The sequence below is a fragment of the Grammomys surdaster genome, unplaced genomic scaffold (assembly GCF_004785775.1).
Source record: "Grammomys surdaster isolate TR1022 unplaced genomic scaffold, NIH_TR_1.0 343, whole genome shotgun sequence".
Classification (NCBI taxonomy): domain Eukaryota; kingdom Metazoa; phylum Chordata; class Mammalia; order Rodentia; family Muridae; genus Grammomys; species Grammomys surdaster.
This window is the reverse complement of record NW_021604762.1, coordinates 1,283,231-1,310,262: the sequence shown is the minus strand read 5'-3', so window position 1 is coordinate 1,310,262 and position 27,032 is coordinate 1,283,231. Positions and strand designations below refer to the sequence as shown.

The window sequence follows — 27,032 nt, the reverse complement described above, 5'->3', positions numbered from 1 at the left end:
GCATGTAAAGTTAACCTCTGGCCTGAAAATGCACACGCATGCACATACACACAAAATCAGTCCTGGTGATGCATACTGGTGTGAACATGTACACACACACACACACAATCAGTCCTGGGGGACACCAGGACAGACAGGCAGCTTTCCTCCCCTGAAGAACAAGCCAATCCCATCACACTGCCTACCAACCAGTCACAACCAGATGCCTGCAACCCTGTTAACTGGTTCTCCAAATCCCACAGCCTTGCTCAATCCTTCAACCTGGGATCAGGAACCACAGATCCTAGGGTGTTCTCCTGGGCTCTCTTCTCAGTCACATCCTCATTTTTGTCCCTGGACATCTCAGATTCTACCATCAGTTACTCTAGTCTCTCTACTTTATCTGGCCTCGGCTCTTTGGCAGACTTCTTTTGGTGGAACATTCTAGAAGGAACAACCCTGGTAAACCAGACTCTGTGCTTAATCTGTACCTATTCCCAAACAGTTTGAGAAGCCTTGATGAGAAGAGAACTCAGCCTTGCAGCCTGCTCATCCATGTACACATGACTGTAGTCAGCCTTTGCTATCACATGCCTATCTAGTCTACTGCACTGAACGGACCTGCAGTCCCCCCCTCTTCACCTCCACACAGACCCGCTCCCCTCTCCTTACATCAGCAAATGACCTGACTTCTCCTTTCTGAGAAAACAGAGCCATTTTCCCAGCATTTCTCTCCTCGGGGAGGGTGAGCCATGCCTGGCCCAAGGCCAGACCGACCCTGGCACAACCCTTTCAACGTCTCAGGGATCTTCCCCCTCCCACCACCCTGTCTCTAGCAGTTCTGCTCCCTGTCATCCTCATCAGTGTAAACGAGATACTCCAGCTCCTGCAACTGATATCCACAACCCATATCCTCTTCTATAGTCCACGAGTAACTAGGAAAAGGCTTAGTTTAAAACGACAAGGAAGATTGAGGCTCAGTCTTACCGTATTTGGGGGCACACTTGAAGTACTGGACTCTGCCAACACTGCCGTTATTTTTCCCTTCTGGCTCATCCAGTTCAATGCCAGCCCATTGCCCACTTGCAAACTCTGTTGTTCCACAAAATCTTAATGTTCCAAGCTAGAGGAAATATAAATCAAAACAGGTTTTCAGTCTTATTAGTAATTCTAAATACCCTATTCTTAATAACACTACTTTTTATATCTTTCAAAGTAGACCTTAGAATAAGAAAATTTACCAAAGATTTTTTTTAAGTGGAAAAAGGATTTGTCAGGAAGACATGGAATCCTTCCCAGGTAAAGTTCTTTCCCAACAGAACTGAATAGAAAAGTCCGTGTTGTGGTGGGACTCAGCTCACCTCTCTGTTACAGCAGATTGAGCAGACCAGAAATCAGTGAGGATATATAGAAAAAGGAAGCCAGCTACAAACCAATTCAACTAAACTGGTATCTACAAAGCACTCCACCGCAGACATTAGCATACAAATGCAGAGGAACGGATTGGAGAAGTAGATCAGCAGGTAAGAGCACAGTCTGATCCTCCACAGGACCCAAGCTCAGTTCCAAGCACCTACCGTGGCAGTGCACTGCAGTCTGTAGCTTCAGTTCCATACTCTGCTGAGCCAGAAGAGTAGATCACACAAATAGCACACACACATACATGCAAGCAAAACACCCATACACATACAATAAAAAGCAAACAAAAATTTTAAATCAATAAAAAAAAAACAGAAATCACACAAAATATGTTCTTGAACCAGAATGGAGTTAAACTACAGACCATCAGTAGGGAGATATATGGTAATCTCCAAAACACTAAGTATAAATAATACATACTGAAAGAGGAAAAAATAGATTTTTTTCTAATAAGAGATAAGGAAAATTAACAAATAGTCTGAATGAAAATGAATGTGTCCGAATGTGTGGGGAACAGCAAGAGCAGTGCTTAGAGAGGAACTCAAGCCTCAGAAACTGCCTAAAATAAAGGCTCTGAATTCCCACCTCAGCAAACTAACATGAAGACCAAAGAAAGGGGGTAAATGCTGAATAGTAAACTAAGAATGGAAAAACAATACAGAAAATCAATGAAACCAGTAACACATTCTTTGAAGAATAAACCTCTAAATAGAAAATAAATTTTGAAATGGAGAGATAAGACACAAACTGGCTACCTGAGCAACAAGAGAAGCACTGTCAATGCTGTCTTAAAAGATGAGACAATGCTGCAAACAGCTTTGCCCGCCCATTTCACAGATGCTGTAAATTACTGCAACTGCTTGAAAGATACAAACTTTCAAAAAAAGCAATGCTCAAACTTGTGATTTAAAACTGAAAGAAGAAAAAAGTTCCCAGGGGCAGATGGCCTCAATGGTAAACTCTAACAAATTCTATACAAGCTCTCCTAAAATCTGAGTGAAGAGACACTGGTTCCCAAGGCATTAACGTCTACATTGCCTTGACATTAAACTGCTCAAGACACAGCAACTACAGACCAATATCCCACTTGAACACAAATGCAAACATTTTCAGCACATGTAGGACTAACCAAACGCAGTAATAAGGTGGTATGCGAGGCTTCCAATGGGATACAAAGCTCATCAGAGAAGGAATTATCTGGCATAATCGACAGACTAATGGGAAAGAAGACACAGAAGAAACCTACAACCAGCTGCCACATCCTTCCATGGTGACAGTTTAAGAAAAGACATAACTTGGCAGTTGGGAATCTCTTTAGCTTGACAAATGACATCTATACTAAAACCTTAGGTAGCAATATAGTGAGATCTCACTTGGAGAAAGAGGGCGAAAGGAAGGGAAAGAGAAGAAGGAGGCAGAGAATGAGGAAGAGGAAGAGGAGACAAGATGCTTGTTTACAAAGAATCCACAAGGTAAAAAAGCTAAGAACGTGTGGTCAGTGTTCAAAGACCAACTATTTCCATACGCTAGAAATGAACGAGAAAATAAAATTCAGCAATAGCACACACACACACAAACCTCATAAACATATTAAATCTAAATCTAGCAAATGTACACAATACCTAAATGGTTAAAAACATAGAAGTTGATTAAATAATCCAAAGACCCATATGAATATAGGAGCATATTGTGCTTAAGATGTAAAATCTACTCAACCTGACTGATCTAGACTCAACCGTGCTCAATTCAAAATCTCAGCAGAATTTTTTATAGAAATTAACAAAAGAATTCTAAAATGTACATGGAAAAAGACAAGGAATTAAAATTACCAGAACAGTTTGGCAGTGAAATTGCAGCCCTAACACCCGCTCACTGCTCATAGACGGAAGCAATGGACATGGCGTTGTAGAAAGTCATCAGAACAGGGCAGAACCAGCCCAGAACCAACCCCAGCAGATGTGCTCAAGGCATGTTTGAAGAGGCCCATGAGCCTCTCCAACAGAAAAGAGTCCTTTCTAGACATGGTATTTAATAGATAAGTTTTTTTAAAAAGAGAAACTCAAGATACAGTTGGTACTCTCAAAACTTAATGCTAGGGGGTTGGTGTGATCAGAATCATAAGGACTTGAGTTTAATCCCCACAAACCACATTAAAAGGCCAGGCACTGTGGTATACACCTATAACCTCAGGTCTGGGAAGGATCCCTGGGGCTTGCTGGCTAGCCAGGCTAACAGAGTCAGCAAGCTCCAGTTCAGTCAGAGACTGGGTGTCAAGAAGTAGAGATGAACTGAGGAAGAAACCTGAATCACCACCCCCTGGGCTCCCACGTGTATGTACATATAAACACATATATACATATATTCTGTTTCCTCTCTCTCTTCTCTCTCCCTCTCCCCCTCCCTCTTCCCTATCCCTCTCCCTCTCCTTCTCCCCCACCTCTCTCCCACACACACACAAAGTAAATATAAAACTAGCTGGTTGTAGTATTCACTACAATCTTGGCTTTTGGGAAGAAGGAAGATGTGGAATTCAAAGTTATTCTCAGCTACATAACAGACGCTTCTACTTGGGTGGAAAATTATCCAACCCAAAAAGTAAATAAAATAACTTTTTTCTTGCATTTTTAAGATTATAATACAATTACACCATTTCCATTCCCTTTCCTCCCTCCAAACCCTCCCCTACACTTCTCTTGGCTCTCTTTCAAACTCATGGCCTTTTCTTTCATTAATTGTTGGAAAAAAATTATATGTCCTAAATCTAATCTGCCCTGTCTGCACAATGTTACTTGTATATAAATCACCATAATCCCTAATAACAATCTAAACATTTGTCCTTATACCCACAGGTAAGTATAGTCCTCATCCCTCATCAAGAAAACTTCATTTCAAAATACACAGTGACTCTTTTAAACCCCTTGAGACATAGTTACAAGAATGCTACAAAGAAGACTTGCCATTCACCCATAATTTTTAAAAGCCACACATTAATAAATTGTCATTTTCATTCCAACCAGTAACAAATTGACAAATGTCCTACTGTTTTGTAAACTGGTGAATGTCACTCATTCTTCACCTAAAACACATCTGTAGCTGTCTCCTTTGTGAAGCAGTTTCCTCTGGTACACCAAGCTTTCAAATCCATGCTTCTCTGAGAAGCCTTCATCACCCAGCCCAACACTGAGATGGTAGCAGTTGGAAAGGTTACTGTCTAGGCACGAGTTCCCCATTCCACTCCATACTTGCGGATTCCCACTACCTCAAAACTAAGAATAAAAACCTCTGATAGAGTGTGGCTCAGCAGTGTGGCATTTGCCATGTTCACAGGGCTCTGCTCAAGTCACAACACTGAAGGGGAACAAAGCTCCCCAAAGAGGTATCCAAAGAAAAGAGAGAAATTGCCACAGTGGGGGTCACACAGAAGCCACAGTCTGTCTAGCAAGCTTTTATGTAAAGAAGCACTCACTGACTTCCTGACTAGCAGGTCTGTAGCATCTGAATGTTCCCTATTTGTGAGACTTCAAAGCCAAACACAGAAGAGTAATGAAGGTTGCCTCTGCTCGGTTGGCAGGAGAAGCCACTGGCAGGGACAATTCAGAGTAGACACAGCAAGGTCATTTCTCAGCTCCTGCCTCTAAAGTCACTCAATAGTTCTCTATGCCACTGCTTCCCATGCAAATAAAGAACCCTTCACTATTGAGTTCACCAGTAAACTTACATCTAAATTTCACAGTTTTAATCAAGCATTTTTGAAATGCTGAACTTGTTGAAACTTTTCTCCCAAACTCAAAATTGTAAGGGTGTTGGCACACAACTCCTAGACACAGACTATAAGTCCAGCTTCAGGCATTGCAGTGACTTACTGTACCTTCTGTCCTGCGATGACGACACGGTCCCCCAACTTCAGGCCAAGAGATGCCAGCATGGCCTTGCTAGTAGTGTGGTCACAGTTTGGAAGCATGGCCTTGGAGATGGTACAGGACAGAGGCACGGCATCTAAGAGCATCTGCTTGATTTCCTTAGCGACTGCTGCAGCATCGGCCATCTCCAGAGGCATGTCCACTGGGTCTGGAACAACATCTGCAGGGATCTGTCCTTTGTCGTTCTGCCATAGACAAGAGAAAAGCCTCAGTTCTTCACACTCAGAGCACTAGACAGCTACCTACCTATGGAGGGCTTTAAAGTCTGATGCAGCCATTCATTTATTAAAAACTACCTAATGAACTCTTCTGTTGTACCAGGCACTGATCTAGGTGCTAAAGATACCACTGTGAAGGGAAAAGACACTCTGCCCTCAAAGAGTGCACACACTTGTAGGAGAGACAGACCATCAACAGATTATACTATGTGTGAGCCAGGACCTGGGTGGCATGAAGACACCAAGGCACAAGAAACATGGGCGCGAATGTGGCTGTTGGGGAGCTGAAGACATAGATAGATGTGAGGAAACCCTCACTGATGAGATGCATTTGCACAGAGATGCAAAGGAGGTGAGGGGAGAGACGGGCAAGCACCAGCTCGGAGAAACGGACCCAACCACACAAGCGCAAAGTAAAGTACCAGGATGACTGGCTGTGCAACCTGAGACCCGGCTACATCCACGCACACTCGCAACAGACACTTAGTCAACCAGGGGCCACATACACTGATCCCGATTCACAGTAGCCTTAGTTTACAGAAGTTCACACAAAGGTAAAGGATCTCCTCCAACCATGTTTTTCTTAAAACCTGTCCTTGTCATTAAGGGCCACATGACTACATTCCACCACTGACACTCTGGCTCTGTGATGTCAGCCATCTGTCTGATCCTATAGCAACTCAGATTTCAGAAAGAGAGCCGACAGTCTCTCTACTGTGTATTGTATCCTAAGCTGCACCGTTTTCCCTGTGAAGGGGAGACAGCATCCTGGAGGAGTTTCTCATAAAATGCAACAGCCAGCTAGAAGCCCACTTCGTTTACATGGTGTTTATGTAATTTAAAGTCTGTCCTAAAAACACTTGGTTCTCTCAAAGAAAAGCTTGTAATCAGAATCTCCAGAGGCATGGGAATTCCAGACAGTGAAGAGTTCACATTATAGTAGGAGAGGTAGTAACCAGTTAAAAACATTCTGAGATGTCAGTAGGCCACTTAGAAAACGGGACATAAGTGGGGAGATTTAATGACTAACCAAGAGATACCCATGTGACTTCTGGAAGGGTTTCCCTGCAAGCCGTGCTGCCTGCACCCCAAGAGACGCACACAGGTGGAGTCTGTCTGTTCCCGACACCATTCATCTCCCTGAAACATCTTTCTTCCTTGCCCCCCAAGCCAAACCCTAGCCCCTGTGAGAAAGTGTTCAGAGTTGTTAACTAAAAACCATGTTTTCACTTGTCTCTCCACTGATAACCCTCAAATGACCTATGAGGCTTAAAGAACATACTCTGTTTGTAATTGTCTTTTGGTTCGGTTGTTTTGTTTTTTAAATTCAAGTCAGCTTGAAAAACATATGTTATAAGATTCTTGGAATGGTAGTGAACTAATTTAATCTTAGATTTCAAAAAAAATTAGAAAATACAATGAACATGCACATGGCACTCAAGTCTATGCTCTGGAAAGTGAGGGTTTATGTAGGAAAAAACACAACAAATAATTAATTAATCAATTAATTTTTTAACAAGGCTGGGCCTTAGTTCATAAAGTGAACACTGAGTGATTCCTAGTTCCTAGAGCCCATATAAAAGGCTGGCTGTGGCAGCTTGTGCTTATATTCCCAGTGCTGGGAGGCAGAGGCAGGAGGAGCCCTGTACTTGCTGGCTGGGTAGACTAGCTGAATCATCAAGTATTCAGAGATCTGGGTTCAGTAGAAAACTATGTCTCAAAAATTAATGTGGAGTTGGGTGGTGGTGCACACACCTTTAATCCCAGCCTGGGGAGGCAGAGGAAGCCTGTGACTTTGAGGCCAACTTGGTCTAATGAGTGAATTCCAGGACAGCCAGAGCTGCACAGAGAAACCCTGTCTCAAAAAGAAAAATATTAAAATGGAAAGTGACTGAAGAAAATACTTGATGGTAACCTCTGGGCTTTGTACACAAACATGTACAAGTGTGCACACGCACACACACACAAACACACATACACACGTAAACACACATATACATAAACACACATACACATATGCACATATATACACATACATATACACACATACATATACACGCATACACAAACACACATATATCTACACACATACACACACATGCACACATACATACACATATACACATACACACACATATGCATACATATATACACACATACACATACATATACACATATACACACACACACACACACACACATATACACACACAAAATGGTAGCAACATTATCTTCCAAACCTCAGAAGGCTTCTTCACAGCTAAATGCAGAGTTCCATTTTCTGCTGTCATAATGACTATCAAAGTAAAATCCAGAGGTGACTTCCTGGACCCATGATGGCTAGTTTAAGAGGTTACTTAATTATTAAAGGAACATTTATTTGGATTTTGTATTTACTTTACCTCGTTTTCTTTTCAAAGGAACTTAACAATGTTAGCACATACAACATTTGTAGTTAATAGGTAACTTTTAATAAATATGTCAGAAGCCTTAATGAGAGAAACTTTAAGATTATCTTTTTCTGAATGGGAGTTTCATATAATTCAATAGGAGGGAAACTTCCCAGGATGGCTTAAATTTATCAAAAGTAAAAGGCATCACATCGTACTGTTTATATGTGAAGCAAAAATGTAGGGCATTTGCGCCTGTGAGAGCTCTATCAGTAACAGCGTCGGATCCAAGCCTTCCCTGAGGAGGACGTGAGGTTTCCTTCCCTGGCTTCAGGCTCTTACCCTAAATGCAGGGTTCGCCCCCAGCTCCAGCAAGGATTTCACAGCTCCTGCACACAAGTTGTGTGCTGCAATGTGCAGGGCTGTCCCAAAATTAAAGTCGCTGCAAGTGGCATCCACATCTGCAATCAAACATCACACATATATTAGCTAAAATTTTAAATTTAGCTATCGTAATTTCTAAGAAGATTCATGAGGTCTCAGGAAGGAGATTTCTGCCTTTTATAGACTTGTCCCCCACCAAGTGCAGTATTTCATAATGGGAGAAATCTCCGTGATTATAACTTGCCTAAAAAAAAAAAAATAGCCAGATGAATATTCTCCCAGCTCAGTGTAACGCCTTGTACAATGGAATGAGACTCTCGAGTTTTCCAACTCATGGTCTATTTCCTAAGGTGACCCCCCATGGAGGCAGTGAAAGGTAGTAACTCATACTTGTGACATAAGCAGCTTCTCATATCTGCTCACTCCTCTCTTAGGCATTTCCTTGAACTAGCAAAGTAAGAAAATCACCTTTAGGTCAGGGATCAGCAAAGGAACCCTCTGATCCAAATATATCCTACCCGTTGATTCTCAAACTTTTACAGGAATGCCGGTTCTGAGCCCACAGCCACACTCCAACTGCAGAAACAAGTAGCTGTGACAGGCACAGGTGGTCTAAAAAGCTAAAGCAGCTATTCACCAGTTAGCCCTTGACAAAACAAAGATGGCTGAATAATGAAGAGTCCTCAAACCAAAACAAGTCTGGGAAGATAGAGGTGCAAACACACTGAATCATGACACCACCCAGCAGGTGAATTTGACCACTACAATAACAAGAACTTCACAATTCTAAATAACAGTAACAATTTAATAACAGTAAATCACATAGCCTTTTACTTGAACAGGATATCCTCTGAAAGGAGAAGCCTATTTTGAATGTTCTCTACAAGAGTTTAATAGTCTCTGGCTCTGCAATTGTACAATAATCTGCAGGGGACCATGCTGGCATGCCCACATACCTGTGACAATATAGACTTGCTCACACAGACTCCATCATTACTGAACATAGGACCATCGACAGAGATTCTCACCCAACATCATACAGAAGTTGTAAAGACAGAATTTTAAAGGGCTTGAATAACTGTGTGAACTAGAAGTTAGAAACTAACACTGTAGTAAGTTTATCTCTTGAATCTCTAAAGTGCCTTCTTTTCTAAAAGAGATGGCACTGGGTGCTCTCTCAAAGCTGAAAGAGTACTCTCTCTTGCTCTTATTCTTCTCCAAAGAGGGGAACCAGAGAGAATGTCAGCCTTAGGGTATCTCCATCGAGATGTTAGGGGACCCTAAAATTCATCAAAGATTTTCTGAAATGAATGATAACTAAAGAATCCCTTTATTATTTCAATGCCAGCCAAAACACTCTGCTGCTCTATCTCTGGCTTCCCAAGCTAGACAAAAGAATTAAAAAGCACACCACATGGGTTACACATAAAATCCTCACTACACTGGAGAAGCTGCAGAGACAAAAAGACCCAGAAAACAGTTGGTTTTTAATTTGTAGCTCTTTGTACCACACACCTTTTGTGAAAGGACTGTAACCTCTAACAAAAAATTCTAAACCACTTCAGAAGTCAACCAGGGTAGGAAGTAAAACCAAAGCACAGTAGAAGAAAAGTCTCCTCAGTGGCGCCCTGGACGCCACTACAAAATGCCCCATTGCTAATGGAGATCTCCCAGCACTTGCCTTTTGGTTTCGATGTCTTCAAAATCACTCTTATAAGCTCTGGGACATCAAAGTACGAAGCATAATGCAAGGCGTTCATGTTTGTCCAGCGACTCCGCAAACTCGCATCTGCTCCGAGGTCAATAAGTTGAGCTGCAAATTTTACAGCTGTCTCAACATCACCTGAGGAAAAATAAAAGTCCTAAATTATTTTTCTTCAGTACAAATTTTAATTCCCAATACATACCTCTCTAATGCCTTCTTTAAAAACCAAAGCAAACAATACAACTGGATCTACATTTATACGTCAAAAAGCTTACCTTAGAAGTTTATTCCAAGAGAACACTCCCATTCAAGAGTGTAAAGGAACACTCTGAAGATACTCACCATATGGTTACAGAGTAAAATTCTGACAGCCTAAGAGCATGGTAAAACATCCCTTAAATAAACTAAGACCTCAATATTATGAAATACAAAGAAGGTACTTAAAGTAAAATGACAGACCAGTGTAAAATGTCATGATCTCATCTTTAGACTATAAATTCTTTTTGATTTTATGGTACTATGAACACATTGAGGATTACAAGAAGAAAAACCCCTTTACCACTAACAGTTTAAGAAGTTCTATATCAGATTGTTGAAACAAGAGGAGACAACCATAATATAGTAAGTGGGACAGGTTAATCCCTCACAAAGCACAGAATAGCAGTTTTGGACATGTTTCATAAGTAGGAACAGAACCTCAGAGATGAGCCTATGTCCTAGTCTTGAAGGAGAGTTATGCTAGAAAACTGGTCTTGACCCAGTCTTGCTGGAAGCCCTCTGGAAGATTCTCGGGTGGTACCAATTAATCTCAACTACTGGTCAGTTATGCATGAAGCCTACTACAGAAAATGTGGAGACACAGTCACAGGAACAAAGACTTATCCAAGGGAAAGGAAAAGTTTTGAGTGGACCAAACTGACTCCTCACCTACTTGGCTGAGGGTCAGCTGGGCACCCCACCCAGGCCACTGACCAGTAATAGGCACCGATGCACAGCAAGGAGCTGGCCACATACTCACCGATGCCGTGAGCCCCAGACTTGCAAGTGTAATGTAGCAGAGTCATATCCGTCAGTCCGTCTCTATCATTCACATTGCAGCCTCTCTTAAGAATCTGGGGAAGGAGGTCAAAAGACAGTAAGGAAGTCTGAAGGAGTCATAGGAATCGTATCATCTAGTTCCCTAAACCTACATGTAAACATGTAAATCTTCCTAAACAGATGAAACTTTCCCATCTGTGCTGACCACATTCCTCTACTCCAAAAGCCATACACTGACAAAACCCCCAGTGTTGGTCATGAAATTCCTCTTTTGGGGAATTTTGGTCAGAGGAGTCCAAGAGACTCCCAAAACATCCTAGGCTATTGCCGCTGCCGTTGGTGGCCTCCTAGAGGTGGAAGGTAAGTCCCTATCACTGGAGACACTATCTGCTTAAGACGTAAGATCAAGAGGATCTGAGCTGGATCTGACCTGAAAGCCTCCTCCCCAAGGACCAGCTTCCATAGAACCAAAAGGCACCATGTAAGCTTCGAAGGGAAGGAAGGAACCAAGAGTCCTACATGATATCCCTCAGAGTGCAATAGTGGGAAACATACCTTAATGGTAACCAGTAGTTCAACAAGAAAAAAGCTATGCCTAGTACTAGAAACCTAGCCAGATACCCAGGAAGAGTGGGGCCAAGGATCTTGGAGAACCTACTATCACCATTTAACTAAAAGCAGAATAATTTTTAGCTATATTCTAAATTGTTTAATGTATACCTACAGGTAAGTATGTCTCACCCCTCAGCAAAGAAATGTCTCTTTGAAACAGAAAGAGACCATTATTTTAAAAAACACACAGTTAATTAAAAAATGTGGAGGAAAGACACATGGTTGCCTAGCCCCAGCAAATATATCTGCAACTCAGCTCCCAGGCCTAAGCTCAGAGATCACAGTGTAAAAGGGGACAGAAAGATTGTAAGAGCCAGAGGAACAGGAAGTTTGCTGTGAGCTGTATCTCTTAGAAATGTCAAGAAGCTACACTCATGACAGCCTGAACAAGACCTGAACAAAGACAACAGCAATAGGCAGGCTGACATGAAAGGGGGATACCACACAGAACCCCAACCTGATCTGGCAACTAAGAAATGCTACTACCAGGAGAAATAAGTCTTCCCCAGAGAAGAACCCTCAATTGGTTATCCAATACCAAGTGGTCCACTCTGAAATCATATACTTACAAGTAACAGTATATAGACTTAGCAGGTTGTATTTATATATTCATAATATAAATGTAATAACAAAGAAAGTGAGGCCATAAATTTGAGAGGGAACAAGGGATGGGATATATGGAAGGTGTTAGAGAGAGGAGAGAAAGAAAATGATGTAATGTCCTAATCACAAAAGATAAAAAGAAATTAAACTTTTAAAAACTAGCCTGAGAAAGCCCACAATTATACTATAACAACAGGAGGCATCGACACCTTCAGACCAACTCAACCAACCCATCTGGCCACACTGCAGCCAACACTGCACTCAGCATTAACGAACGCTGAACTGTCTACAGGCAGGAGGGCTAGCTGTTCTTAAAGACAATGCCAACATAACGTTACTCCAAATATGTTCTTTCAAAAGTGAGAAAAAATTTCCAACAATTACAGTGATACTTTTTTAAAAATGCATATGCCTTCTTCCTACAGCACACATGACAACATGTGTATCAAAAACCCTCAAAAGGACATTTTAAATTTACATTTAAACCATCCCCAAGTGTAGAAGGAACGTGACGGTGTTCAAAACTTTTATGAAATGTATGGCAGGCAGAACTACTTTGTACAAAGAAAGAAGTGTGCAAAATGCCACCCCCTGCTCCCACCAGAAGTCTGCAATAACAGAGGTGCAAGAGGATCCAGTGGGAAGCGTGCCCACTGAGCCATAAAACCCTGGAAATGGAGACTCACTGTGGAGCTGCGATGCTTCTCCCTGTCCGGATCTTTCTTCTCAGGAGGAGGAAGTATTCAAATCATTAGTCCCAGTAACACAAACCTTAGCATGCCAGGCACACCTACCTCATTTCCAATAATGTCTATGTTCTGCTGGACCTGAGGAACCCACTGTCTTAAAATAGCAAACAATTCTGAGACTGAAGTTTTGGGGTCGAAGAGAATTTCCTGGCATGATGCATCATTAGGATCAAAGAAAGAAAACTCTGAAATACAAAACAGTGCAAATTTAATTTATTTATGGTTTCTAGCATTTTGAAAATAAATAATGGGGTAAACATGCAACTGATACAAACATTTTTAGAAGCTAGAAAAAAAGTCAGATAACATTAAGCAACTCTCAAAACCAAGAACGGGGCATGCTTAAAGCACCCTGACCATGAGGCTCCCAAGAACCACACGTAGAGAGTATAACACCAGATGTGCGAGCACAGGTCTCAAAGCCTGAGTTTTGCAAATGTGATTTCTAAGACATAGAAACATCATCAAATTTCATCCATATTTCTCTCTTAACACACAAATGGCAGATAGTGGGTTCCCATGGACAAGTATAAGCCAGGTAAAAATAAACGTGGCAAGCACGTTTATAAAGGTGGCAAGGACATCTGTCTGCACGTTCTCTTCACCCTTCTGCATTTCCTTTTGAATTTAATAAACACACATCAGTTGTCACCCATCAGACAAGCGTAAGGTGAAATGCCAAGTGTGGTGGTTTGAATTATAATGTCCCCCACAGGCTTACAGATCTGAATACTTGGTCACCTGGAAGTAGCATTTTCTCAAAGGATTAGGAAGTGCGGCCTTATACTGAGGGGTGGGCTTCGAGATTGCCAAAAGCCCATTACAACCCCAGAGTCTCTCTCTGCCTGCTGCCTGTGGATCCAGACGTAGAACTTCCAGCTACTTCTCTAGCACCATGTCTGCCTGCATGCTGTCATGCTTCCACCATGATAATAATGGACTAAACCTCTGAAACTGTAAGCCAGCCCCAATTAAATGCTTTCTTTTGTAAGAGCTGCTGTGGTCATGGTGTCTCTTCACAGCAATAGACCACCAACTAAGACACCATTCCAACAGAAAAGGAACTAGTGACCAGAGTGCAGGAACGGAAGGAGAAACACAGGCACAAAGCAACTACATTATTCAGGAATACGAACTAGTAAAACCATAAGGAATCATGAAGGGTTATCTCAGGACTCCTCAGCATGCCTTTAGTAAGAGTTGGTGAAAATCAATTAACATCTAGTGACAAAGGCTGCCCTGCAAAGGAACACAACAGTCCAGAAGAAAATCAGATTCTACTGTCTTAATCCAAAAAAGAAACTATAAAAGGCAGAAAAATCTAAAACTGGGAAATAGTCCAACCAACATTTGCTGAGTACCTACAGTTTAACAAACACCATATAAGTCCCCAAAAAATTGTGATTCAAGTTTTGCATAAGGAAAAGTCAGATCATGTACACACAACACTGGGCTCAAAGTCACATAAGTAACAAGTGACTGTGTGGGGTGGGAATCAGGCCTGTCTCCACTGTCTTCTCAATCATGCTCCCTTCAACGGAAAGCTCACTGAGATCAGACTGTGACCCCACACACAGTCCTAGGATTCCTGGGGTCTTCAAATTTGTCTTCTCTGTGCTTTCAAATATTTGGAGTGAGATAACCAAAAGGTTAAGGAGAGGCACAGAACTGAGGGCATCTATGAAACAACAGCAGCCATCCATGAAGAGAGTATCAGCTTTCTGATTCTGTGCAAGCCCTTTCCTAGTAAGCCATACTGTTCTATTTAAACAGGGAAGAAAGCAAGCATAGGACTTCCTGTGTTGGTCATGAAATTCTTCTTTTGGGGAATTTTGGTCAGAGGAGTCCAAGAGACTTCCAAAACATCCTAGGTTATTGCCGCTGCCGTTGGTTGCCTCCTAGAGGTGGAAGGTAAGTCCCTATCACTGGAGACACTATCTGCTTAAGACATAAGATCAAGAGGATCTGAGCTGGATCTGACCTGAAAGCCTCCTCCCCGAGGACTAGCTTCCATAGAACCGAAAGGCACTGATCTCTGGTCTGCTCTTGGTAGCAATGTGGAGGGTTTTTAATTTTCAGGGAATCCTCCTAGGAAATGAAGGTTCTGAGTTGTCAAGGTAACTTTATGTGCCTTTTGCTGTCTTTGCATGCTTTGGCTTTTTAATTAAAAGAATCTAGGAGTTTTTCTTATCTTCTTTGAAACTATATGGATTTATCTATTTGTCTTTGAAATGCCTGTCCCTTTGGTTTAATGGAAAACTGTAAAAATGTGACCCTATTTAATGTCTTGACTTTTTTTTTTAACAAGCTTCTCAAAACTCAAATGCTAAAGTCTTTCTGACTTCACATTAACTTTGGGGTTTTACAGAGGAACACAAATGAAAATGATTTTGTGCCAGGCGATGGTGGCGCACACTTTTAATCCCAGCACATGAGAGGCAGAGGCAGGCGGATTTCTGAGTTCGAGGCCAGCCTGGTCTACAGAGTGAGTTCCAGGACAGCCAGGGCTACACAGAGAAACCCAATCTCAAAAAAAAAAAAAAAAAGATTTTGTTCCCTTTCCATATATGTATGTATATATATATATAATATATATATATAAAACACATATATATGTATATATATACATACATATATATGTATATATGTATATATATATGAAAATGTGTATATTTACATGTATATATGGAAATATATATGTATATACATACATATATATACACATACACATATAAAGAAGCCTGGAAGATACTGAACTAATTAGACTCACTTGCACTGGAAGAATTATCAAGCAAAAGTAAAACCAATCAGAGGCTGTATTGTACAGTGTATCCAACTGAGTGGCTTAAATACCAACAAATAACAAGTGCTGCTTAAGTATCTATGACATGTGACACTTCACCTGCTACGTTACAGACATGATTGGCAGATGATAAATATCAGTGATTTGTCCAGGAACTGTATGAAATTCTTAGAAATCTGGTAGGCCCTGGTATGACTTACAACTATACATATTATATGTAACAGCTACAATTCAAGTTATCTGAAACGTTACAGCAGTAACCACTTTTCTACATCAATCGCATTACAGTGAGCTCCCACTGAACCTTGAACCATGGCCTTAACTCCTGAATCACCGATAGATTTTTTAGTTTATTCCAATGTCTTTCTGAAAGCTTTTATAAGCATGTACTATACAACTATGAGAGGACTTATGGAAGGCCTGTAAATTATAGGTTTCTGGCAACTTAAAGATCATGCCACTGGGCTGGGCGAGACCCTCCAGAGTCCTCTGGAAGGCTAAGCGATCAGGAGGCAGTGGGCCTGAGCTCAGCAGAGCAAGACTCAAAGAACTGACTGGGTAACTATGCCCACGACCTTGCTGGAAATATTCTTGGCACTTCAACGTTCTGTTGTTCAAATTTAAAGTGCCCCCTTTTCTCTTAAGACCTGAAACTTAACAGCAGTTTGGAAAAGTAAGACTTTAAAAAAGAAAAGCAGCAGCATTTTTTTCCTCTCTGAACTCATCCCCATCTGGCTGAACCCAGAATTCACAAGATCTCAGTGTACACTCTTCACTTCCATGGCACTGAGCTCAGGAAAACCTGTTTCCTTCTAACGGGTCACAGTGTGTGAGGCTTCAACTTGATGTCTTGGCCTGGAATAAAGTTAAAAGTCTGCTCTGAGACTCTGTATTACCAGCTTGCCTGAAAAAATCTGGCTCCCTCTACGTATCGTACTCTGACTGGAATGTTCTGCTTGAGCATAAGCACAGAGCTGGTTTGTCTGATACATTTCTGGGAATAACCAGACCAAGTTTAAATAAACCAGACTTATTTTACAAGCAAGTTAGTTTTATTGTGATTGTGTCTGGCAAGAAATGTGGATGGAGTAAAAAAAAGGTTATGATTCTGTAGAGTACTATGATGTCAGACTCTTATCTCTGTGGTCTTAGCTATCTGTGAGCCTGACTGGATTCTGTGTTTCTCTAACTTTCCTCTAATATCTGGTCAGCACTTTCCAGTTTTCTAAGAGTCCCCATCCTCTTATTTCTCCAAGTTGAAGCTGAAATATACAAGTTAACCTTAGAGAGATAAGTACTACTCAAAGAGTTTGCCAAAATACCAGATGGCATTACCAAACATTCAAATTGGAAGTAAGGGCAATTCATCCATTGAAAGCACTGTCCTCATCTTACCAGATGTTGTGCAATGGGACTTCAGTCTCCTGGGTGACTGATACAGGTGCATGGTACCTGAGGAAAGACTTCCCAGTTATTCTGGTAAGTTGTCCAAGGCCATGTGGTGCCTTATACAATTCTACTGAAGAGTCTATAGATTCTTGTAATAGGTAAGGCTCCTTCCAGTGAGACTCAAGTGTGCCTTATACAACTCTACTTAAGAGTCTATAGATTCTTGTAATAGGTAAGGCTCCTTCCAGTGAGACTCAAGTGCAACACTTGGCTGTTGCCTCTTCTAGGAAACCAGGTTCTGATGTTTGGACACATTGTCTTTGGAAACAGATCATAGAACAGTTCTGAGACCCGTGGGAAGTCACCCTCACATCCTGTATTAGTGCCAACTGGCCTGGAAAGGAGAAGCCTGGGTCTGACTGGGGCCCACTTGATCTTTTCAGCTGGTTCAAGATGGGTAAGTGGGCACCCTGGCTTCAAGGTCCCTCTGGATGTTGTGTACTAACCTCACCCAGGGACTCTCACAAGCTCTTCTACAATCTCATCCTCTTGGGTCTTAAACCTTTTAAAATCTCCACTAACTTGGCAAACATCTCCACAGAAATCAAACAACAAAAACTGCACAAACAAGAGTTGTGGGACCGTGAAAGGATAGCTTGGTTTCTGGTGGAGCACTGGCTAGAGATGGCCAGAGACCCAACAGGTATCCCTGCAAGGGACAGCATACATTCTACCATGCTCCCAGACTCCAGGCTCCTGAAATGAGGCCGAACACCTCCATTGATCCACACCTTTCAGTCATGTAGAGCAATGCCCCTACCAGTCCCTCAACAGGTAGAGGGTGTGACTACAGGCCACAGAGCCTCGAGAGATCTCCATATTAATGAGATACCTAAAGGCCAGAGGGCATAACCAATTAAGCATTCCTTCCCAGACCCTCCTCCTTACAAATGGTATTTAATCTCAGGCCTGTCCTGAGGATACAGCATACAGGGTATAGCTATATTCACTTTCCACCATGACAATAAAACTTTTAAAACCACGGACTTCCTCGTGTCTTCCCCCCCCCACCCCCACTGTGGAGAACCATGGAGAAGGTCTTCAACTATGAGCTGCTGTCTAATCTCTCGTGGAGGACCTCTCTGTGTTCCCACCATGGAGGCCTGCCAACTCAAGCAAGCTAGCCGAGCCAGCCTTGACCCAGGCAAGCGAGTCACTTCAACCAAGAGGCAGGAGCTTCTCTACCCCAGGCGGGAGCGTCTCTCCCTCGCCCCTCTCTGCTGCAAGCTGTTCCAGCCCATATGTCCTGGCGTCTCAGTTCTTCCACGGCTCCCAGTGCATCTGGGAGCCCAAGGACAGAGACCACTGGTCTCCTGGTCAGCTTCAGCCAAGAGACCCCCAACCCAGGAGCTCTGCCCCCTCGGGACTTCAAGCTGAGATCTCCCCACGCCCAGGCGGAGTCCAGCAGCTTCTCATAGTCTAGCATCCGCCTAGTGCCACGTGGAGTGAACTCAGTCAAATTCCTGTGCTTCTGCTCCCCGAGCCACAGTTCCAGCCGCCTGGGGCGGGATCCACAACTCAGCCCAACAGGACCCACGCACGAGCTACAGCACCACAAAGAGTCATCAGAAGAACCTGCGGAGGTTTGCAGGGCATCCTGCGGATTCCAGGGAAAAGGGAAGAAGGAGAAGAAAGGACTGAGAAAGTGCCTCAGAGGTGGCACCGTCAAGACAACAGAGAGGAATCTGGGAAAACAAGTCAATCCACAGGTTGGATTGACTGGCTCTAATTCATAAACTCAGGTGTGTTTCTTACCAATGGATTTAAATTTTACCAAACAGTTTCTTACCAAGCAGTTAATGGGTTTTATTTCTCTGGTTCAATTCACTCACCCATCAACTAGTCACTTTCAAAGGCACCAGATATTGCTTTTTCTTTTTCTTAAGATTTATTTATTTTATGTATGTGAGTACTCTGTAGCTCTCTTCAGACACACCAGAAGACGGCATCAGATCCCATTACAGATGGTTGTGAGCCACCATGTGGTTGCTGGGATTTGAACTCAAGACCTCTGGAAGAGCAGTCAGTGCTCTTAACCACTGAGACATCTCTCCAGCCCCAGCACTGAACATTTCTAATGGAGAAATTTCTAAATATATGAGTACACGCCTGAAGAGCCTCTTCTGCATGCCCTACAAGAATGTTCATTCTTTTCTGAGAGGAGAATTACAATTCCCCAGGGATAAACTTACTGATTGGTTATCCAATGCTAGTGGTCAGGCCTGAAATCATATGCGTATGAACAACACTAAATAGACACCGTAGGTTGTATGTGTGTGTGTGTGTGTGTGTGTAACAATAACAATTGAAAAAGAGGCCATGAATTTGAGAGGCAGAGGGGTGCTGGGAGGGACTGGGGGGGAGAAAGGTAAAAGTAAAATGGTATAATTACATTTTAATTTTAAGTATTTTTTAATCAAATGCCTAGTCTAGCAGGGACAGTACTAGGAGAGAATAATAAAATGAGATGTCTCTTTAGAGGATCAATAAAATATATTGATTAGAAACTAAATAAATGCATTAAGATCTAAGTCGTATAATACTAAGAACAGATCTCAAAATGTGTAGTAGTGAATCAATTAAGTTACAGAATTATACACACATTTACATAAGACTGTAAGTATACAAAATGTCACTACCTGTTGTTTGCAGGTCTTCACATAAGTAACCAAATATAATTAGTGATCTAATCATCCACACTAAATGTAAGACAGCCATTCCTCTGGGGACAAGGGGAACAGTGCAGAGGCTAAATAGAGAAAACTTTGAACTGTATCTCTTTGAAGGATTTTTTTTTTTAGCTAAGTCAAACAATAACTATGTCAGTTCACCAGATCAATGGTGGCTATGTATCAACAAATGCATAGTCAAGTGGATATTTTCTCCAGAAAAAAAAAAATCCTACATAAGGGAAATATAATGAGAACAATATCCCATACCAAAAGTCCATAAAAATAACAGGCATGCCAATAAATACATGAGTCTTATTTAGAGAAAATTTAAAAGTGCAGGACTTGAGCAGAAAAAAAAATCACACTGTAGGATTTTAAAGAAATAACTTAAAGCTGTCAATTCTCTACAGAGCTTTTAAGTAATTTCAGTTCTAATCATACCTTCACTTGGATTTACTGGTGAGGGACAAAGACAGTTCTGTTCTTGTTCTGTATCAGAGCTGTTCCAACACTAATGGAGACAAGTTCCTCGGGATCTTGTTACAATGTAGATTCTAACCTAGTAACTCTCCACTGAGCCCCAGACTACCTTTCTAGTGAGCTCTGAGATACTATGCTACCAGCCTAAGAGACAGACAGTAGCAAAGTTCTGGAAAGTAAATGTAGGAGAAAAAAGCAAGAAGTCTTGAGTGACACCATCAGCCCTGCGGGTAGGGAAAGCATGTAACAGTGCTTCAGTAATTAAAAACAGTCAAATGGGTTGGAGAGATGGCTCAATGAAAAAGAGCACTGGCTGTTCTTCCAGAAGATCTGGGTTCAATTCCTAGCACCATCATGGCAGCTCACAACTGTAACTCCAATCCCAGGGATCCAATGCCCTCTTATGGCTTCTGAGGGCACTAGGCACCAACACAATATGCAGACAAAACATGCACATGTATAAAATAAATAATTTTTAATTTTTCAAAAACATACTTAAAATGACAAAAAAGTAGACATCTCATTTTAAATAATAGCAATGGACTGTACTTATTAAGTGTTTGACTAGCATCTGGGATGGGACTCCTCCTCTTCTTCTTTGCTTGTTTTGTTTTGCTTTTATTTTAAGATAGGGTCTCTCTCTATAGCCCTGGTTGTCCTGGAACTCACTATGTAGACAATGTTGGCCTGAAACTCCAGCTGCTTCTGCCTCCCAAGTGCTGGGATTAAAGACATTTGCCACCATGCCCAGCATGTAACAATGTTTCAGTATACACTTTTTAAGGGGGATATTGGTAGTTTAGTAAGAAAACATCTAGATTGAAAAGCCTAGAAATTCTGACCACCAGAAACAGGTAGGGAGACTAGAAACATATGGTCAAAGAAAGTAAGACTAAGAAAAATGTTCAAATTACTTTATAATCTCTGAAGGTTCCAAGTAGTATGATTTACACATGTCAGACAAGTACCACCAGGCCAGCATCCAGGGAGACAGTTTTCAGTCCACAGACAAGAACCATTTTATAACTGAAGCTTCCTAACAATAAAATAGATTATTTCATTGGTTTCTCACTGTGGTGTTTTTTAATGAGATGTCACTTAGAAGTCTCAGGCATTTGGATACCTGTTCCTCAGTTGCTGGCTATTTAGGAATGATTAGAAGTGGCCTTACTGGAGGAAATATGTCACTGCAGAGAGGGCTTTGAAGCTTGAAAGACTCCCACCATTTCAAGTTAGCACTCTTGGCTTCCTGTTTGTGGGTCACAATGTGAGCTGTCAGCTGCTGCCATACCTAGTGCTTGCTGCCCTGCTTCCCCACTAGGATGGTGATGAACACTTGTTTCATCTCCCATGATTCCTTGGAACTATAGTCCCCAAATAAACCCTTCCTTCTATAAGTTGCCTTAGTCGTGTTTTGTTTTGTTTTTGTTTTTTATCACAGCAATAAAAAAGTGACTCACACACCAGTAACTGAGGATCTTCGAGAGGCTGTCTACGTCAGAGATCTCACAAATGAAATTTCTATAAGGGGAAGCCTACAGATGCTAAGCATCTACCATCCTAAGAACAGAAGCAGTGTTTACTTCAGTTAGCCAAAGGGATCGATGCTCATTATCATTTTCCAACGGATATATTCAACAAACATCAAGCAACTAACATCAAATGACTGCCTTGCCCTTTATTAGGTAAGCCAAATAAAATATACCTGCTATTCCATGCTGAGGCCTGGTGGTCTAATTGAAGATGACCTAACTCACATAGAGTAAGTGTCATAAGCAGAGCCCATGTCCTGTTCAGAGTTTCTCCCACAAAACTCATTTGCTAGAACTGCAATGAATGCAGTCAATACTAGGAAACATTACAGAGAATCTAGGATCTAGGAACATAAAGTCCTTGGATGGTATGGGTTAACACCTGTAGAATCTGAATATGGATTGGAATGAGGAAGCATTAAAATGGATGAGGGATTTTTAAGGCAAATTCCCAGTGTAGGAATTTTAATCTACTAATATAATAATATTCAAAACCTGAATTATCCCTGCCTTCAAAGACACTCTGAAATGGTGATTGACTTGACCTGAAAACTCTAACCACATTGGAAATGTAACAATTCTATCCATTTACCTCCTAAAATTTTTTATTCATTTATTAACTATCTTATGAAATATATTCTTGGGGAGAATAAATCAAAACGGACAAAAAGTAGACCCCTTCTAAGCTTCTGTTTTACAGAGGAAACCTAAATGGGCTAATTTCAACAGAAGCTAATCTCATTCTTGCCTCTGTGGAGATTCCATTCGATCCAATCCTAAGCACAACGGTGCTTCTGCAAGTCAGTTGGTTTAACTGAAACCAATACATCCATAGCAGAATGCTGCGTGTTTAAGCACTATTACATCCTAAAAATAAAATCCTCCAAATCCATGATAGTGCTTAAAATCAACATGTTTACATAATAAAGATGCTGGCAGCAGAAATAAAGCATTGAGCACAAGAGGCAGAAACTCTGATAACCAACTGTGGTTTTGAAAAAGGAAAAGTCTGAAAACCTTATTTTAAAAATCACAGCATGTGGTTTTAAAATAGTATGTGAGCATAGACAACCTGAGATAGGAGTCTGTGACCAGGACATAGACAACATACAGACCCAGGACATACCGCAGCCCGTGACATACCACAGTCTGAAGGCATCGGTGCTGCAGAAATAGAGAAGATAACAGATGTGTCAGAGCCTGTGAATAAGAATGGGTATCTTCCAATCAGAGAGCTTCCTTCCAATGGAATATCCGGGAGGTCCTCTATGGTCATCTTCTAGAAAACCACCTGTAACGGGGAAAGTGAAAATCAGAATGCATTTCTACTTCACTAGTGTGCAGCTTAGATGACTGCCTTCAGTCACAAAAATCCTGACAGACTCCTATAACCTGACATTTCAATGTCTAAGCAGAGCTATTTAAAAACCATGTATCACTTCCCACACCCCTGCGCCATCAGCGGCCCATGTACTGGCACAACGCAAAGCTAGGGAAACATAAATTATAATAGGTTTTTTAAATTAACGTCATGCTAAGAGATGAAAACCGTCTTACAAGGCTGAGCTAATCCAAATGAGCAGAATTAAGGAAGGGCACAGTGACCCCATAGCCTGACCTTAGCTAACTCTCAGAACACAACACGGGTCCCACAGTGACCCCATAGCCTGACCTTAGTTAACTCTCAGAACCCAACACAGGCCCCACAATCCACCACTGGATTCTAGGCCTCTAGTTGACATGGTGCTATTATTTTATGATATCCTAGAAAACATAATTGAAAATTAATCACTTCACTTTCACAAATGTAAGAGATGACTAAGACCATTCCACTTGGGGTCTCTTTACTTCATCTTTGACAAGAAGAAGTCTGTGACCTTAAAAGGTATCAACTCAAAATAGCCTTCTCCATTTGTTCTAAATTAGACCTGTTTTATACCCAGCCTATATCTCAGAAACAATGTAGAAAGCAGAGAAAATGCTAAGTGAAGCTCAACTATAGAGCTAAAAGCTTAGCTTTTTTTATTCTGTTCTGAAATATTATGAATCATGTTTACTTTTAGATATACACAAGATCAAATGATTTTAGATTATATTCAATACAGTAAAAAAAACAAAAGTTAACTAGTAGCTTAATCTAGTAGGAAATATACTATAGTATGATTTTGCATGTGCTTTCTATCATTTGCATAATGAACATATGCTGGCTAGTTTTAAGTCAACTTGGAAAAAAAATAGTCCTTTTTGAATAGGAAAGACACTCAATGGAAAAAAGGCCTCTACTAGACCGGCCCATAGGGAAGCCTGTGATGCATTTTCTTGATTGATGAATGATGGGAGGGCCCAGCTCATGGTGGACAGCCCATCCCTGGGCTGATGAGCCTGGGTTCTATAAGAAAGCAGGCTGAGCAAGCCATGAAGAGCAAGCCAGTAAGCAGCATACTTCACACTTCTCCATCAGCTCCTGCCTCCAGGTTCCTGTCTGATGTCCATGAATGATGGGCTTACAAACTACAAGATGAAATAACCCTTTCTTTGCCAAGTTGTTTTTGATCATGATGTTTTATCACAGCAACAGAAACCCTAACTAAGACACATCTTAACTAACTGGATCACCTTCCCCAGCCCACTCAGCTCCAGGGAAACAGTCACTTAGAACTAACTGGTTTCCTTCCCACTTAACTCAGACCGTTTTCCTCTGGGAGCAGGAGCCAGCAGGAACAGTTCACTTTCTTATGGCTTAAAGACTATGCATTTGTTTGCACAGGAATGTTATGCATTAAACAAACTAGCCTGGTTCTTACTATATTAAAGGACTACCAAGTTGGGGGTGGGGGGGACAGGGAGGGAGAGCTAGCACTGAAATTACTTCCTACTCAATACTTGGAATCTTTTGACATTAACCTTGCCACATAAACAGGAACAACAAAAGATTAGAGTTAAACAGCAGTGCTGATCTTCATTATCAAGGCCCAACAGAAGATACCACTATGACAGCCTCTTTCTGCATATCACACTTCTCCCCATTTATGGTTTCTACTTGCAGACCCGTTTGCCTGGAAATAAATCTGGGTAAATATTTTCCACAGTAAGTAGGACACTCTCTTTAGAGCCAAAACCAAAGCAAAACTTAGTAAATCTCCATTATGGCTACCATACAAAAGACCCTGTTCCAGATGCTTCACGGATTACAAAAACAAGTGACTGATGGGCTGTGGGTGTTGGGTAGTTTATATTTTTAAAAAGAAATACCATTGATGAGCACAGGTTTTGAAATGGAAGATGTACTCCCACCAGGAAACTCTGCCATGGGAGCTTCAAAGAATCAGAGCATATCCTAAGCTGAGCCTCAGAAGAAACAAACAAACAAAAAACAAAAACAGATGGTCTGCTGTAGGGTATATAGCTGGAAGAACAGGCAGATGAAAGGCTAATTGTTTGGGGTTTACAGTGGTTTTTGGTTGGTTGGTTGGTTGGTTGGTTGGTTGATTGCCTGATTTTCTGTTTGGTTGGTTGGTTGGCTGGTTTTGTTTGGTTGTTTGGTTGGCTGGTTGGTTTGTTTTTTGTTTGGTTGTTTGGTTGGTTAGTTGGTTGGTTATGTGGTAGGTTGGTTGTTTGGTTGGTTGGTTGGGTTTTTTTGTCTGGTTGATTGGTTGGTTGTTTTTTTTTTTGGTTGGTTGGTTGATTGGTTGGTTAGGTTTTTTTGTTTGGTTGATTGGTTGGTTGGTGGTTTTGGTTCGTTGGTTGGTTGGTTGGTTGGTTGGTTTTTGTTTTGTTTTGTTTTGTTTTTTTGTTTGAGGGTTTTTTTGAAGGGGAGGTAGTTACTCTCTTTCTCAACTGACAAAGCAAATAAACAAAACCATTCGATTCCATAAGCACCAGGGAACTGACACATCAAGAGACAAGCATGCTTCGAGTAGTGTTTTGGGAATACTACTTCACTGTAACCACACTTCTGGGACTCAGACATGTTTTCTACATGCTTAATTTGTCAGCAAAGTGATGAAACATAATTGCTTGCTGTGATCCCAAGAGTACCCTTCATTCCTTGCAGATTGTCAAGACCCTTAAAGATTAGAACTTCGTCTGGGACTGGGGAAAGAGCACAGGAGGTAAACCTGAGCAAGTGTCAAGAGAGTTCTGACACTACTCACACACACACAACCCTCATAACCCACATTAAAACAGGGTGGACAACAGTGAGTCCCCCGTAATAACAACGCTCGGGAGGTAAAAACACAAATTCTCCAAGCCAGGCTGGTTTCCTAGACCAGACAAATCAAAATCTCTGGGTTCAGCAAGGGAACCCCTCGGTGAGTTGCCTTGGTAAATAGAGTAGAAAAGTACAGAGGAAGACAGCTGACATCAACCTCTGGCCTAGACATGCACGTGTGGACATGCACACACATAATAATAACAGAACTACATCTTACACAACTGGCAACTACCACAAGAACAAAACTAGCATCTTGTACACACCTAATAAACATTGAAATTCCAGATCCAGAGTAGAGAGATAACCCACATAAGACACGGAATCCACTTCACGGCACGTCAAGGCCAGAGACACTACGGTATCCTGTGACCTGCTTGAGGAACATTCCTTGTAGTTTTGCATCTTCCTGGTCCCATTTCTTTACCGTATTGGAAGGAAAAAAGAAAACCTCTTTCATTTCACCACAAATACACACTACACAAGCTTTCACATACTCCGAGAAGGCTTCCCAGAAACAACGTCTAGGTCTAAAGGGCTATGGCACCTGGAGCCTTGATCAAGTTTACAGATATTCTGACCTGAGTTGAGTAGGTATTTTTTCTGAAGTCTCTGAAGGCTAACTGGTGAGAGCTGTTTTGAGAGAAGCCATCCCTGATTAACTGGGTACAACCACTTCTACTAGTTTCTTCTACTAGTTTAGTTGGGAACTAAATTCTCCAAACTTTCAGGCACATCGGAATCCTATCTTATTCCATCTAACTCAAACCACTTCTAAGTAAAAGCATATGGTCATGTCTCCAACAACTCATGCTTTTCCTGATCCTGCTTTGACAATGAGAAACGACAACCAGCTTCTGCAGAGA

At 41.5% G+C, this 27,032-nt stretch overlaps 1 protein-coding gene across 3 annotated transcripts in view; it reads right to left on the bottom strand.

Annotated features, from left to right (window-relative positions):
- Positions 1-27,032, bottom strand: part of Clip4 (CAP-Gly domain containing linker protein family member 4) — an 85,103-nt gene that overhangs the window by 42,717 nt on the left and 15,354 nt on the right. For all 3 annotated transcript variants that reach the window (XM_028778966.1, XM_028778965.1, XM_028778967.1), the window contains 7 exons: positions 23,097-23,244; positions 13,063-13,202; positions 11,034-11,127; positions 9,992-10,153; positions 8,269-8,387; positions 5,267-5,503; positions 967-1,102 (listed from right to left, as the gene is read on the bottom strand). In XM_028778966.1, the coding sequence (XP_028634799.1) occupies positions 967-1,102; positions 5,267-5,503; positions 8,269-8,387; positions 9,992-10,153; positions 11,034-11,127; positions 13,063-13,202; positions 23,097-23,229 (1,021 nt within the window). In that variant the 5' untranslated portion in view covers positions 23,230-23,244. The remainder of the gene's footprint in view (positions 1-966; positions 1,103-5,266; positions 5,504-8,268; positions 8,388-9,991; positions 10,154-11,033; positions 11,128-13,062; positions 13,203-23,096; positions 23,245-27,032) is intronic.